The 17,580-nt window shown below is 38.4% G+C and overlaps 1 protein-coding gene and 1 long non-coding RNA gene across 4 annotated transcripts in view; one reads left to right on the top strand and one right to left on the bottom strand.

Annotated features, from left to right (window-relative positions):
* Positions 1–3,912, top strand: part of LOC309634358 — a 45,128-nt gene extending 41,216 nt beyond the window's left edge. The window contains exon 7 of the long non-coding RNA XR_014248018.1: positions 2,433–3,912. This is a non-coding gene — a long non-coding RNA (uncharacterized lncRNA). The remainder of the gene's footprint in view (positions 1–2,432) is intronic.
* The window catches only part of LOC309634352 (uncharacterized protein), a 116,135-nt gene that overhangs the window by 59,975 nt on the left and 38,580 nt on the right, over positions 1–17,580 (bottom strand). Inside the window, exons 3-4 of one of the 3 annotated variants that reach the window (XM_082404305.1) lie at positions 2,461–2,490; positions 902–971 (exon numbers count right to left, since the gene is read on the bottom strand). In XM_082404305.1, coding sequence (XP_082260431.1) covers positions 902–971; positions 2,461–2,490 — 100 coding nt within the window. Of the gene's footprint in view, positions 1–110; positions 761–901; positions 972–2,460; positions 2,491–17,580 lie in introns of those variants that run through there. The other 2 variants (XR_014248010.1, XR_014248009.1) reach the window with 2 other exon arrangements.

Below are 17,580 nucleotides of genomic sequence, written 5' to 3'. Positions count from 1 at the left end.
TAAACAAGAAAATTATTCATGACGCTTGTTAAAGAAGGGTAAGACTTTATTCAAGGGGGACCATCACGATGGTTGTAGGGACCACTGCAATAGGGTCTTGAAGTGGCAGGTGGAGAGATTGGGCTTAATTTTGAATATAGCATGGGTAAGTAGGGATTTATACCCAAGGAGCAGCGTGTGGGTCAGTGGATGGAAAACGACTAAGAGGAACATCAGTGGTAAGGGGTTTCTGGCTAAGCTTACCTAACAGGATTCTTGCTAATGGCAGGCTTGGGTAATCAGACATCACCAGGAGAGTGGTGGAGAATGAGGAACCTAATTAGATATCCAGGGTGATCAGATATCAAGGCTGGGGGATTCTGGCCACACTGATGTGGCAAGATTCTTGCTAAAATCAGACAATGCAGATAGGAATATAGAAGAAAGCCTAGTTGGAAAGTTTAGGGGAGCCTAATAGAGTTTGGTCAAGGTAAGAAGCTTTGTCAAAGAGAAGGAGCACTTCATTCTCATTCCCCCTAAGATAGCTGAGGAGGTTTATCAACTGATTTGAGATTACAGATCTCCTGCTTGGAATCTCCTAAGTGCTGCTGCCCATTAGCATGCTAAAAGTCTCCTAATCAAAACCACACTGTCACAAAATCAGGATGCCACAACCACTGCTCTCTTGGATGTGGACCCTGGGCCCTCTAAAGTTGACTGGGACACCCTAGAAAGGGAGGCCACCGCTTGCAGCAGGGGTCACTCAGGACCACTAGGACACCTAAAGAAAGAAAAAAAGGGAAAAATGGCTGGGGACAGAAAGGAGACCAAAATGAGAAGAAAAAAGATAGAAAAAAGTCTACACACCTAAGGTACAAGCCATTCTAAAAATTTGTGTTTGTAAAAAAACAATAAATGTTACCTCAGTTTGGTTCCCTGGAATTGTCTTTGCGTCAGAGTTTTGTGAGCAGGATGTTTTCTTTAAAAAAGAACTGGGAAAAAAAAAAAAAAAGGGAGCATCATTGGGCTGAGTAGAAATCAGACTCAGGTTCCCAAACAGTTTCACTGGATCTAATGTGCAGTCATAGGGCTAAAAATTAATTCTTGATAGAATTGTCTTCAGGCTGATTTGTCCCTTGCTTGATTTGGCCACTGGATATGAAGCCTATCCAGGGAGAGATAAAAATTGGCAGGGCACTGTGTATAGCTAAAGCAACCCTAAGGGACCAGCAGCCAAAGCTGTCTTCCAACAGCACATCAGCAACCAGTAAAGTAGGTACTTTGCTGAGACAGGATCTAGGTTGCAGGTGCCAGTATTCTACAGAGTCCACCCCATACACCCTGAATCCTTTTTTTTAAAATAGTTATGAATTACTCTTTATTTATTCATGGAAAGGTATTTTATTTTAAATATAACAGTGTATACATGTCAATCCCAAGCTTCCAATCTATCCCTCCCCCCCACCCTTCCCCCTGGTAACCATAAGTTCATTCTCTAAGTCTGTGAATCTGTTTCTGTTCTGTAAATAAGTTCATTTTTGTCATTCTTTTAGATTCTGCAAATAAGCGATATTATATGATATTTGTCTTTCTCTGTCTTACTTAACTTAGTATGATAATCTCCAGTTCCATCCATTTTAATTTTCATCCTGAGGGTGGGAGAAAAATGTGCATGTTCAGGTTGTGGGAGTTGTGTGTGTGTGTGTTCAAGATAGTGTGTCTGTCTGTGTGCACACTTCAGGTTGGCAGTGTGTGAAAATGGGATTTGAGGGGCTATGTATACATTAAGGAAGCTTGAAATCTCCTGTTTGTGGTGGGGTTGAGGGTATGTATGAAGGTATATGTGAAGGTTCTTGTGGGTTATGTTGCAAGCTAGAGTTTGGGTGGTTTATGTGAATATTCAGACTGTAGGGAGAGTGCATGTGTATCTGAGGAGGGTGAGGCTATGTGAAATACATGTTGAATTCTGCTGGGATAGGGTATGTGTGAATTCATAGCTTGTGAAGGTTTTATGCATGTATTTGAGAAGGCTAGGATGACATATATATGCATTTGGGGATGGGGATTGGTGTGTCTATGTGTATTTGGGTCATGTAAAGTTCTAGATGTGTGTATTTTTAACTATAGGGAGTTGGGGATGCATATTTTGGGAGTTTTGAGGGGATGTGGGTGTGTGTGTGTATTTTGGGGGCTGAATGGTTGTATCTATTCTGAGTCCAGCTGGGTGTGATAGGCATTTTTCCAGAGTATTAATATATTGTATGTTTATATGGGTGGAGTTTGGAGGTATGTGTGAATGTATGTGTGTGTGAGCATGTGTATGTGTGGAATGTAGTGTTTTCTATGCTTTGGTATGTGGGGTATGCTGGAGTATCCAATGTAACAAATAATTCAGTGACTTCCAACAACAAAGGTTTGTTTCTCATTTATGTTTCATATCCTCCATTGGTTAGTTTTAGATTGGTTCCCTGTCCTCTTCACCTTGGATCTAGATGGATGAAGCAGCCCCATCTGGAACAGCAACAGAGGGGAATGTGTCTTATCAGAAGTTATACATGGCATTTTCACTCACATTTTATTGGCCAGAGTAAGTTACATGGCTACACCTGAGTTCAACTGGGTGGTATGTATACTCTCTTAGACAGAAACACCACAGAAAGGGGCAGTACATATTCTTCTTAATGATACAGTCTACCACATTGTATCTGTTCAGAGCCTGTTCCTTTGCTGTGTGTGTATTTTGCTAAGGAGTATGAGGAAGCTAAGGGCAAATGTGTTTAGGTGTGTAAAGGCCAATGTATGATTAAGGCCACATTGTCACGTGTGGGTTGTTTCATAACAGATTTGTGGCTTCACATCTGGGGAGGTGAATGTTTGGGTTGAGTGTTGTTCAAGTGCTCTATATCCTTATTGAGCTTCTAACCATTACTGAAAGTGCAGTGTTGAAGTCTACTCACATTGTAGAGCTGTCTATTTCTCCCTTCAATTATGACAATGTTTGCTTCATATATATGGGAGCTTTGCTGTTTGTTGCACATATAATTGTAATATCTTCCTGTTGGATTGACTTTTATCATTATATAATGTCCTTCTTGCCTCTTTTTTATTTTTAATTTTTAATTTTAATTAATTAATTTATTTATTTATGGCTGTGTTGGGTCTTTGTTTCTTTGTGAGGGCTTTCTCTAGCTGTGGCAAGTGGGGGCCACTCTTCATTGCGGTGCGCGGGCCTCTCACTATCGCGGCCTCTCTTGTTGTGGAGCACAGGCTCCAGATGCGCAGGCTCAGTAATTGTGGCTCACGGGCCCAGATGCTCCACAGCATGTGGGATCTTCCCAGACCAGGGCTCGAACCCGTGTCCCCTGCATTAGCAGGCAGATTCTCAACCACTGTGCCACCAGGGAAGCCCCCTTCTTGTCTCTTGTTACAATTTTTTTTTAACTAAAGTCTATTTTGTCTGATATTAGTATAACCACCTCTGCTCTCTTTTGATATTTGCATGGAATATCTTTTTCCATCCTTTGAACCTATTTGTGTCTTTAGGTAGGTGAGTCTCTTGTAGAGAGCATGCAGTTATATCCTGTTTTGTTTTTTTAAATCCACTCTGCCAGTCTATGTCTTTTGATTGGAGAGTTTAACACATTTACATTTATAGTAATTAGTGTTGGTGAAGGACTTAACTGTTGCCATTTTATTTGTTGTCCTTAAGTCTTATAGAATATTTTGTCCCTTATTTCCTCCATTAATGCCTCCCCTTGTGTTCAGTTAATTTTTGTAGTAACACGTTTGGATTCTCTTCTCATTCCCTTTTGTGTATATTCTATAGATATTATCTTTGTGGTTAACATTGGGGATGTTATAACATTCTAAAGTTATAACTATTTAAAATTCATACCAAACCAATTTTGATCACATAAAAAAACTTTACTCCTTTACATCTCTGCCCCCTCTTTATTTTATTGATGTTGTAAGTTGCATCTTTATATACTGTGTACCTACTAACATATTTATAAATATATTTTATGCTTTTGTCTTTTAAATCCTGTAGAATAAAAAGTGGAGTTACAGGCTCAAATGACAAAGTAATGATTTTTATATTTGCCCATATATTTACCTTTATGGGAGAACTTTATATTTTCATATGGCTTCTAGTTATTGTCTAGAATCCTTTAATTTGATCTTGAATGACTTTAGAATTTTTTTTAGGGCAGGCCTAGTGGTAATGTATTCCCTCAGGTTTTATCTGGAATGTCTTAATTTCTCCCTCATTTCTGAAGGATAGTTTTGCCAGATATAGAAATTTTGGTTCACAATTTTTCTTTCTGCATTTTATCAGCATTTTAGTAAATATATAATCCCACTACTATATGGACTGTGTAAGAGTCCTGCCAAGAAATCTGCTAATATTCTATTGAGGATCCCTTGTATGTGCTGAGTCACTTTTCTCCTGCTGCTTTCAAGATTCTCTTGTTGCCTTTGTCTTTTGACAGTTTGATTATAAAGTGTCTCACTGTGAGTCCCTTTTTGTCCTACTTGGAGTTGGTTGAGCCTCTTGTATTTCTATATCCATGCATTTCCTCAAGTTTAGGAAGTTTGGGGTGATTATTTCTTCAAATAATCTCTCTGACCCTTTTTCTTTCTCTTGCTCTTCTCCTTTAAGATCCCCATAATGTATATATTAGTCTGTTTGATGGTATCCCATACATCCCTTAGACTCTGTTCACCTTTATTTTCTTATTTCTCAGATTCAATAATTTCAAGTGACCTGTATTCAAGTTCACTGATTCTTTCTTCTGCCTGTTGGCAACTGTTTTTGAACTCCTTTAGTGAGTTTTTCAATTCAGCTCCTGAATTTTTAGATCCAGAATTTGGTTTTCTTTATAATTTCTCTTTGTCAATGTTCTCATTTTGTTTATATACTGTTCCCCTGATTTCCTTTAGTTCTTTATCCATGTTCTCCTTTTTGCTCTTTGAGAATATTTAAGACAGTTATTTTCAAGATTTTTCAGGGACAATTTGTGGATATTTATATTGTTTTCTTAAATGGGCCTGAAAGTATGTTGATATTAAAGGAAAAAAAGTTTGAAATCTAAGGAGAAAAAAGCTTATCTGTGGAAAATTCTCCCAAGTATTAGGTCATCAGATGTGTAAATCTGTAAGCTACATATTTGGTTTGAATATCTTCCCAGTCAAAACAGAAGTTTTAACCTGTACTTATTAATGCAATAAACACACACACACACTTACTTTTTGAAAATCAGAATGCCTATGTTTGTAGGATAAAGACTTCTGGCAGTACTACAGTGATTCCATTTGTGTATGAAGTCACACATTTTATAAGCCCAACATAATGGGCTCTATCTTAGGGTATCTGATATTTGCTATCATAATGAAGTCTAACAGTTTCATATAAAAGAACAGAAAATTGACCACTTATATGAAATTAGCTGAAATCCTGTAGCTAATAAATGAAATAATTTTGATAGGGTTTTTCTTAAATGTGACAACAATCCCAAAATTTTCCATAACATTACCACTAATGATTTGTGAAGCTAATGAATTTTCTATGCCACCTATAATAAACACAGTCAAGCATGACATCAGAATCTATTTTCTCTATAGAAAAAAAAAAAAACCCTGCAAACTTACTTTCAAATGAGAACCAATCAAAGAATAAGCAGCCATTGAAGTATAGAAAAATATATTACAGAATACACTAGACAATTAATATAAACATTATGGTATTTTATATACTTTGTGATATTTCTGTAGTTTTCAAAACTTTCCTAAATATGTAATTCATGAAAAGAGGAACCAAGATGGCAGAGTAGAAGGACGTGCTCTCACTCCCTCTTGCGAGAACACCAGAATCACAACTAGCTGCTGGACAATCATTGACAGGAAGACACTGGAACTCACCAAAAAAGATACCCCACATCGAAAGACAAAGGAGAAGCCACAATGAGACGGTAGGAGGGGCGCAATCAGATTAAACTCAAGTCCCATAACTGGTGGGTGGGTGACTCACAGACTGGCGAACACTTATACCACAGAAGTCCGCCCACTGGAGGGAAGGTTCTGAGCCCCACGTCAGGCTTCCCAACCTGGGGGTCCGACAACGGGAGGAGGAATTCATAGAGAATCAGACTTTGAAACCTAGTGGGAATTGATTGCAGGACTTTGACAGGACTGGGGGAAACAGAGACCCCACTCTTGGAGGGCGCACACAGAATAGCGTGCGCATTGGGACCCAGGGGAAGGAGCAGTGACCCTGGGGGAGACTGAACCAGACCTACCTGCTAGTGTTGGAGGGTCTCCTGCAGGGGCGGGGGCTGGCTCTGTTTCACCGTGGGGACAAGGACACTGGCAGCGGAGGTTCTGGGAAGTACTCCTTGGTGTGAGCCCTCCCAGAGTCTGCCATTAGCCCCACCAAAGAGCCCAGGTAGGCTCCAGCGTTGGGTTGCCTCAGGCAAAACAACCAACAGGGAGGGAACCCAGCCCCACCCATCAACAGTCAAGTGGATTAAAGTTTTATGGAGCTCTGTCCGCCACAGCAACAGTCAGCTCTACCCACCACCAGAGCCTCCCATCAAGCCTCTTAGATAGCCTCAACCACCAAAGGGCAGACAGCAGAAGCAAGAAAAACTATAATCCTGCAGCCTGTGGAACAAAAACCAGATTCACAGAAAGATAGACAAGATGAAAAGGCAGAGGGCTACATACCAGATGAAGGAACAAGATAAAACCCCAGAAAAACAACTAAATGAAGTGGAGATAGGCAACCTTCAGGGAAAAGAATTCAGTATAATGATAGTGAAGATGATCCAGGACCTCGGAAAAAGAATGGAGGCAAAGATCGAGAAGATGCAAGAAATGTTTAACAAAGACCTAGAAGAATTAAAGAACAAACAAACAGATATGAACAATACAATAACTGAAATGAAAACTACACTAGAAGGAATCAATAGCAGAATAACGGAGGCAGAAGAACGGATAAGTGACCTGGAAGACAGAATGGTGGAATTCACTGCTGTGGGACAGACTAAAGAAAAAAGAATGAAAAGAAATGAAGACAGCCTAAGAGACCTCTGGGACAACATTAAACGCAACAACATTTGCATTATAGGGGTCCCAGAAGGAGAAGAGAGAGAGAAAGGACCAGAGAAAATATTTGAAGAGATTATAATCGAAAACTTCCCTAACATGGGAAAGGAAATAGCCACCCAAGTTCAGGAAGCACAGAGAGTCCCATACAGGATAAACCCAAGGAGAAACATGCCGAGACACACAGTAATCAAATTGGCAAAAATTAAAGACAAAGAAAAATTATTGAAAGCAGCAAGGGAAAAATGACAAATAACATACAAGGGAACTCCCATAAGGTTAACAGCTGATTTCTCAGCAGAAACTCTACAAGCCAGAAGGCAGTGGCATGATATACTTAAAATGATGAAAGGGAAGAACCTACAACCAAGATTACTCTACCCGGCAAGGATCTCATTCAGATTTGATGGAGAAATCAAAACCTTTACAGACAAGCAAAAGCTAAGAGAATTCAGCACCACCAAACCAGCTCTACAACAAATGCTAAAGGAACTTCTCTAAGTGGGAAATACAAGAGAAGAAAAGGACCTACAAAAACAAACCCAAAACAATTAAGTAAATGGTCATAGGAACATACATATCGATAATTACCTTAAACGTGAATGGATTAAATGCTCCAGCCAAAAGACACAGGCTTGCTGAATGGATACAAAGACAAGACCCATATATATGCTGTCTACAAGAGACCCACTTCAGACCTAGGGACACATACAGACTGAAAGTGAGGGGATGGAAAAAGATATTCCATGCAAATGGAAATCAAAAGAAAGCTGGAGTAGCTATACTCATATCAGATTAAATAGACTTTAAAATAAAGAATATTACAAGAGACAAGGAAGGACACTACATAATGATCAAGGGATCAATCCAAGAAGAAGATATAACAATTATAAATATATATGCACCCAACATAGGAGCACCTCAATACATAAGGCAACTGCTAACAGCTATAAAAGAGGAAATCGACAGTAACACGATAATAGTGGCGGACTTTAACACCTCACTTACACCAATGGACAGATCATCCAAAATGAAAATAAATAAGGAAACAGAAGCTTTAAATGACACAATAGACCAGATAGATTTAATTGATATTTATAGGACATTCCATCCAAAAACAGCAGATTACACGTTCTTCTCAAGTGCGCACGGAACATTCTCCAGGATAGATCACATCTTGGGTCACAAATCAAGCCTCAGTAAATTTAAGAAAATTGAAATCATATCAAACATCTTTTCTGACCATAATGCTATGAGATTAGAAATCAATTACACGGAAAAAAACGTAAAAAACACAAACACATGGAGGCTAAACAATACGTTACTAAATAACCAAGAGATCACTGAAGAAATCAAAGAGGAAATCAAAAAATACCTAGAGATAAATGACAATGAACACACGATGATCCAAAACCTATGGGATGCAGCAAAAGCAGTTCTAAGAGGGAAGTTTATAGCTATACAAGCCTACCTAAAGAAACAAGAAAAATCTCAAGTAAACAATCTAACCTTACACCTAAAGGAACTAGAGAAGAAGAACAAACAAAACCCAAAGTTAGCAGAAGGAAAGAAATCATAAAGATCAGAGCGGAAATAAATGAAATAGAAACAAAAAAAACAAGAGCAAAGATCAATAAAACTAAAAGCTGGTTCTTTGAGAAGATAAACAAAATTGATAAGCCATTAGCCAGACTCATCAAGAAAAAGAGGGAGAGGACTCAAATCAATAAAATTAGAAATGAAAAAGGAGAAGTTACAACAGACACCGCAGAAATACAAAACATCCTAAGAGACTACTACAAGCAACTCTATGCCAATAAAATGGACAACCTGGAAGAAATGGACTAATTCTTAGAAAGGTATAACCTTCCAAGACTGAACCAGGAAGAAACAGAAAATATGAACAGACCAATCACACGTAATGAAATTGAAACTGTGATTAAACATCTTCCAACAAACAAAAGTCCAGGACCAGATGGCTTCACAGGGAATTCTATCAAACATTTAGAGAAGAGTTAACACCTATCCTTCTCAAACTCTTCCAAAAAATTGCAGAGGAAGAAACACTCCCAAACTCATTCTATGGGGCCACCATCATCCTGATACCAAAACCAGACAAAGATACTACAAAAAAAGAAAATTACAGACCAATATCACTGATGAATATAGATGCAAAAATCCTCAACAAAATACTAGCAAACAGAATCCAACAACACATTAAAAGGATCATACACCACGATCAAGTGGGATTTATCCCAGGGATGCAAGGATTCTTCAATATACGCAAATCAATCAATGTGATACACCATATTAACAAATTGAAGAATAAAAACCATATGATCATCTCAATAGATGCAGAAAAAGCTTTTGACAAAATTCAACACCCATTTATGATAAAAACTCTCCAGAAAGTGGGCATACAAGGAACCTACCTCAACATAATAATGGCCATATACGACAAACCCACAGCAAACATCATTCTCAATGGTGAAAAACTGGAAGCATGTCCTCTAAGATCAGGAACGAGACAAGGATGTCCACTCTCACCACTATTATTCAACATAGTTTTGGAAGTCCTAGCCACAGTAATCAGAGAAGAAAAAGAAATAAAAGGAATACAAATTGTAAAAGAATAAGTAAAACTGTCACTGTTTGCAGATGACATGATACCATACATAGAGAACCCTAAAAATGACACCAGAAAATTACTAGAGCTAATCAATGAATTTGGTAAAGTTGCAGGATACAAAATTAATGCACAGAAATCTCTTGCATTCCTATAAAATAATGATGAAAAATCTGAAAGAGAAATTAAGGAAACACTCCTATTTACCACTGCAACAAAAAGAATAAAATACCTAGGAATAAACCTACCTAGGGAGACAAAAGACCTGTATGCAGAAAACTATAAGACACTGATGAAAGAAATTCAAGATGATACCAACAGATGGAGAGATATACCATGTTCTTGGATTGGAAGAATCAATATTGTGAAAATGACTACACTACCCAAAGCAATCTACAGATTCAATGCAATCCTTATCAAATTACCAATGGCATTTTTTACGGAGCTAGAACAAATCATCTTAAAATTTGTATGGAGACACAAAAGACCCCGAATAGCCAAAGCAGTCTTGAGGCAAAAAAACGGAGCTGGAGGAATCAGACTCCCTGACTTCAGACTATACTACAAAGCTACAGTAATCAAGACAATATGGTACTGGCACAAAAACAGAAACATAGATCAATGGAACAAGATAGAAAGCCCAGAGATAAACCCACGCACCTATGGTCAACTAATCTATGACAAAGAAGGCAAAGATATACAATGGAGAAAACACAGTCTCTTCAAGGAGTGGTGCTGGGAAAACTGGACAGCTACATGTAAAAGAATGAAATTAGAACACTCCCTAACACCATACACAAAAATAAACTCAAAATGGATTTGAGACCTAAATGTAAGACCGGACACTATAAAACTCTTAGAGGAAAACATAGGAAGAACACTCTTTGACATCAATCACAGCAAGATCTTTTTTGATCCACCTCCTAGAGTAATGGAAATAAAAACAAAAATAAACAAATGGGCCCTAATGAAACTTCAAAGCTTTTGCACAGCAAAGGAAACCATAAACAAGACGAAAAGACAACCTTCAGAATGGGAGAAAATATTTGCAAACGAATCAACAGAGAAAGGATTAATCTCCAAAATATATGAACAGCTCATTCAGCTCAATATTAAATAAACAAACAACCCAATCCAAAAATGGGCAGAAGACCTAAATAGACATTTCTCCAAAGAAGACATACAGATGGCCAAGAAGCACATGAAAAGCTGCTCAACATCACTAATTATTAGAGAAATGCAAATCAAAACTACAATGAGGTATCACCTCACACCAGTCAGAATGGGCATCATCAGAAAATCTACAAACAACAAATGCTGGAGAGGGTGTGGAGAAAAGGGAACCCTCTTGCACTGTTGGTGGGAATGTAAATTGATACAGCCACTATGGAGAACAGTATGGAGGTTCCTTAAGAATCTAAAAATAGATTTACCATACGATCCAGCAATCCCACTACTGGGCATATACCCAGAGAAAACCATAATTCAAAAAGACACATGCACCCCAATGTTCATTGCAGCACTATTTACAATAGCCAGGTCATGGAAGCAACCTAAATGCCCATCGACAGACAAATGGTTAAAGAAGTTGTGGTACATATATACAATGGAATATTACTCAGCCATAAAAAGGAACGAAATTGAGTCATTTGCTGAGCCGTGGATAGATCTAGAGACTGTCATACAGAGTGAAGTAAGTCAGAAAGAGAAAAACAAATATCATATATTAATGCATGTATGTGGAACCTAGAAAAATGGTACAGATGAGCCAGTTTGCAGGGTAGAAGTTGAGACACAGATGTAGAGAACGGACATATGGACACCAAGGGGGGAAAACTGCTGTGGGGTGCGGATGGTGGTGTGCTGAATTGGGCGATTGGGATTGACATGTATATACTGATGTGTATAAAATTGAAGACTAATAAGAATATGCAGTATAAAACAAACAAAGAAAACAACTAATACTAAACTTTCATTGGGTTATTTGTATGGAAATATGTTAATATAAATGTTTCAGACATTACATGAAATTTCAAAAAAAAAATATGTAATTCATTGTGATTTATTTTCTTGTTATAGACATTCATAAGCAGAGGTAATTTTGTACCTATTTTGTCTTCTTTTATTTAAAGAGTTTCCCTTAAAACTCTGTAAGCATCAAGGCCTATAGAGTTTTGGACATCACTGACATGTTCCCTGGACTAAGTTAGTTTACCTGTGTAATCCTAGTCCGAGGAGGAGGTGGGTTTCTCAGAGAAACAAACATGCAATACCCATCACTGCCATGGGAACATGAACTCACTGAAGATTAGGAGAGTGGCAATAGCTCCTGGCCTGCAGTAGCATATATTTACTAAGACTTTCTACTGTTTAAATGAATTAGCTACTGCTGTGTAATAAAGTACTACAAACACTTGATGGCCAAAGCAACAACCACTTATTTAGCTCCTGAGTGTCTCTGTTGATCTGGGCCAGGTCCAGCTAATTTTGGATAGGCTGCTGGTGCTTCTGCATCAGCCATCCAGTGGGCCAAAAGTTGGCTGGTTTAGGATGGTCTCAGCTGTGATGACTCATCTCCACTCATCTTCCAGGTAGTCAGTCTCTCATCCTCTAGGAGGCTAGCCTGAGTGTTCATATGGTAGTTGGGTAGGTTCCAGGAGAGAGAACAAATCACATGGGGCTTCTTGAGACCTGGATTCAGAACTGACCATCACTCTTCTGTTGCATTCTGTCAGCCTAAGCAAGCAGATGTCTCTCCTTTCCCTAAAGCAGTTAAGGAACACCCTGGTAAAGGAGACCCAGCATCTTTGACACATTTGATGGTGACCCTTTGCTATTGGCCTGAATTGACAGTGGGAGATACTACCATGGCAATACCAATGAGGATGTAGAGATTCCAGAATGGCAGAAACCAAGAGGCAGCACTTAATTATCAGTGGGAAGGTGGATATAATTACATAATACAGCAGTGCAAGAGTGGTTACCAAGTACCTTGACCTTTGGATTGTATAACAGTGGCTACTTTGTCATAGTGTCCCTAGGGGCAAGGTAAATGTAGAGCACACTAGCATTTCTTTAATTGCATGATACTGGCTCCTCCCCTAGTACACAGAATTCGTGTCAGTTCACAGACACACAAACCAATCAATGAGGGGACTGTTGACTGTTTTTCCTATCTGAAGAAAAACATGGTAATACCAGTGTGTGCGTGTGTGTGTGTGTATTGTCCTATTTCCCAAAGGTTGTTGAAGTTATTATTCAGAGTAACTGTGGGGATGGGGAATATGAAGACTCTTCAAAGCCTCCATAAACCCAATCTGTGAATAGCCCCAGCTCCACAATGTATAAGTGGGATAGATGTGGGAATAGATGCTGCAGAATCCTCACACTGATCTTCAAACTTGTAGAGTAAGAGCTATTTCAATAGAAAGAGCCAAGTGGAAACCCTGGAAACTGACATTTTAGCCAAAACAACAACTCAGAAAGAATAATGCACTTCAGGAGGATTTACTGAGATTAATGCCAGAAGAGTCATAAAAGATGTAGTGGTAGTAGTCTCCATCATATTCCTTTTCCATTTATGACCCTTGCAAAACCAGAAGAATCATAATGGATAACAGTAGTCTGCTATAACAAAGTATGGTAGTCTCAATTTATAACTTCTATGCTGAGTGTTGAATCGTTGCTAAAAGACATCTACCAAATTCAGACACTTAGTATGTGGTGTTGACCTGGTGATCACATTACTTTCCATTCTCATTAATGAAGAGGCTGGGCTTCCCTGGTAGCGCAGTGGTTAAGAATTCGCCTGCCAATGCAGGGGACACGGGTTCGAGCCCTGGTCCGGGAAGATCCCACATGCTGCGGAGCAACTAAACCCGTGTGCCACAGCTACTGAGCCCGCATGCTGCAACTATTGAAGCCCACGCGCCTAGAGCCCATGCTCCGCAACAAAGAGAAGCCATCACAGTGAGAAGCCCATGCACTGCAACGAAGAGGAGCCCCCGCTCACCGCAACTAGAGAAAGCCTGCGTGCAGCAATGAAGACCCAATGCAGCCAAAAATAAATAAATAAATAAATAAATAAATAAATGTATTTATTTTAAAAAAAAGAGGCTCATGAGCAGTTGGCTTTTTCATGGGAAAACAGAAGTATACATTCATTGTCTTGCCAGGGGCCCATGTTAACATTCTTGCTCTTTGTCACATATAGTTCACAGGGACCTTGACTTTATGCAGAAATACCACAACAGTCCACAATAATATCAAAATCTTGATTGGACCTGGTGAACAAGAGTGACAAACAACTCAGATGACCTAGTAATTTACATTTGAGTTTAGCTGATCAGTAGGGCTGCCTTAGGCTGACTCTGTCTCTCAGCTGAGGTCACTGCTTCTCTCAAGGCAACCTTCTGCACATGAATTTCACCTTCTGTGTTCCAGCAACCCTCAGTGCTCCTCCTCACTTTGGTCTTGGAGTTAGCAATAGCTCCACAGGTACAAGTTCTGGGTGTATCACTATCTCTTGTTTGTTTCCCTACCTCCTGCTCACACATTTAAAAGTTCCTGTATTAAACCCTCATAAGTTGCCTGAAGTATCCCATCTGTACTCTGCTAGGACCTTGGTGGGACATGTCCCAGTGGTTGGAAATTCTCAGGAGAGAATATTTTCTCAATTCACCTATAAGGGATGACAGCTTTCCATGTATGGAAAGTCTATGTATGTCTCTGTCTTGGCCTCCCAATTTCACATAGGTCTCAATGTTTGTACTGTGTCTTTTTGTACTGCAGTCTTTTAAAGTTCAGCTGTGGGGTTCTAAAGTAAAATGCTTTAGTGTTTGCTTATTTTCATGGATTCATAATCACAGGTGACTTTGATTACTTGCAGCAATTAACTCTGAAGGATTCAGAGGATTTTCCTCTCAAACCAGCCCCAGTCTGAATTCAAAATACTAACCTCCCTCCCCCATATACTCTCATATTCCTTAGATTGAAATTCTATTATGGTATGTTTGTTTGCTACCTTTATCTCCATCTAATTAATACTCTGCCCAGGATTAGAGCAAATGTTTCTTACTACTCTTACTCCACAATGCCAGCTGAAGTGTCTTTTTCTGATCCATAGAAGGCAGTTTTTTCCTAATACAGTTAACATAATTATTCTGGGCTTGCCAATCAAAATCTACTACACCTAGAATGATGAGACAAAATTTACTTCATTTTTTACCATAACACATTTTCAAAGAGTACATCACCAGAAAATTGTGTCCAGTTTTTTCTTGACATAGCACACTCTATGCTCACATCATCATGTCTGGCTTTGGATATGTAGCTGCAGACAGAAGGGACATCATCACCAATGGGGAAACAGGCATGCAGCTGGTTCTATTACCAAACATATAAAGCAAAGGTTGGACAGAGATATAGCTCACGTTGGAAAAACCAGACAAGCCTATGCTTAATTGGCTCACTCTTGGATTTGGATTTGAACACATGAATTATCTGAGAGGGTATCACTGCATTTTTAATCTCAGGAGGGACTGAGATAATAAAGGCACCCAAGTTATAACTCTGCCCGGAGTCTTGAGCTCTGTCTGATTTGAAAGGTTCTCTGGTTCATCAATTATGAAAGAGGATTTTCACCAAAAATGGCTTTCTGTTTGTGTCAAGGCTATTCAGAGAATGTTATAATTATCTATTTTCCAAAACTACTCAATTGACAGATAAGTGGAACAACTAAAACCGAACTATTTTTGTTATCCAAGATTGTTTTTCATTTTTAAATTTGTATATTTTCCTAAATATTTATAACTAAGGTATAGAGTATAACACAAGAAAATTATTTTTTTAATCCCTTAAAAATATACATTAACAGGTATCTAGGACCCAAACAAAAATGTAGGCCAAATATACACAATTGTGGAATTTTAAGCAATATTTAAGGAACAGCAGTTAGATGCTAATTACACTTCATAAAGTCAGGCTGATCAAATATGCCTTCCTTGGGTCTCATGGATGTACAGGCCTAACATTAGGTCTGTTGTATTATTTTAAAACATTTCCCCTTGGCGCTTTAACATTAACGAGGTATGATCACAGCACTTCTCAGTATGATACACTGGCCCTGAAGGTAAGTGACAGACCTGCCAACTGCTGACTGCCAACTGGCAAGTGGTGGTGAGAGCTAGAGTGTGAATCCTGGCTCTAGCACTCACTTGCTGAGTGACTTCAGACAAATGATTTCCATCTGAGGCTCAGTTAAAATATTAAATATGTACTTTATTTCTTGTAGAACTTTTGAATGACTAGTATGGTACTAAGCTAGGTGCTGGGGTTCCACACGAAAGTCTCAGTTTTGTCTTTATGAGGCTTGTGGTAAAGGAGAAAGAAACAAATAATCACAAACACACATAATTACAATATGTGATTGGTTCTATAAAGGCAAAACATAGCATGCTATGTGAGACCATAACAAGGACAGTGAATTATAATTGTGGGTGCCATGGAGAAAGTCTTCTAAGAAAGTCATAACTAAGCTACAGCATGAAGAATAAGGAAAAGTGAGACCAGCACAGTGGTCAGGAGCAGTAGTCCAAGCAGGGACCAGAGATGTGAAGGGTCTGATGGGAACATCATGTTCTTGAAGGAACTGGAGGGAGGTCAGTGTGACTGAAGCACAGACGAAGATACCAAAGAACAAGGCTGTAGACATTGGCTGGGCCTCATCAGCCATTATAAGGATTTTTAAAGAATCTTAAATGCAAAGGAGATCCTTCTTGGGCTTTTAAGCAGGGGTGTGAAATGATTTGAATTGCACTTTAAAAACCTCACTCTGGGCCCTACAGAAAGGATAGATGGCAATGGAAAAGGAAGGACTTTGGGAAAGACAGTAAAGAGCCTGGGAAAGCAGTGTAACTCCAGGTGAGACGTGATGACTGAGAATTTTTCAGACTGTATGAAAATACATGAATCCTTGAGAAAGAGCACAAAAATTATCAAAAATGTGAAATAAAAATTGTACATCTTTTAAGATTCAGAGCACCAAAGGCAAAGGAGAATTTTTAAAAATAGAAGAAAGCATATGAGTAGTAATCAATTGCATTCTTATATACAGCAAAAAAACTAAACAGATTTTTAAAAAGATAATATTTATAATGACAAATACTATCAATATATTAATTATATACACGATACAGAATAAATTTAATAAAACGTGAAAAAATAAACAAAACTTCAGTGAGACATGTTAAATAAAAATTAGATAACTGTTAATTATATATATGTATGTATGTATATATATATATAATTAACATATAATATGTATGTGTGTGTGTATATATATGTATATATATATATATATATATATATATATATATATATATATATATATAACTATGGATGGGAAGAAAATGTCATAAAGATGTCAACTCCCAAATATAACCATATATGCAATGCAATTTCAATAAAAATAATGACAAGGATTTTTATGAAAATTCCAAAGCACATATTAAATTTCTTATGAAAGATAAAGAAGCCAAACATAGCCAAGACAGTTTTGAAGAAGAGCAAGGCAAAATTCAGTGTAGAAGGGGCATGTTTTAAAGTTTAATAAGTTTTGATAGGCAATAATGTAGCAAAGATAGGGGTGAGATAAGAGAAGAGAATAAAAAATATGCAACATAATCACAATCATATGGAAATTTGATATATGACTAAGGTGACACTGAAGATAATTTGGCGAAAGAATGGATATGCTAGAGTCAAGACGGCATACTAGGAGGACACGGAATTCACGTCTCCTCACAACCAGGGTACCTACCAGGCACCAGTGGGGGACCACAGACACCTAAAGGGAAGGGAGGAACCCCCAA

Source organism: Balaenoptera borealis (genome assembly GCF_965194805.1).
Source record: "Balaenoptera borealis genome assembly, chromosome: 8".
Classification (NCBI taxonomy): Eukaryota; Metazoa; Chordata; class Mammalia; order Artiodactyla; family Balaenopteridae; genus Balaenoptera; species Balaenoptera borealis.
The sequence above is the reverse complement of the archived record's forward strand: the minus strand, read 5'-3'. Positions and strand labels throughout refer to the sequence as shown.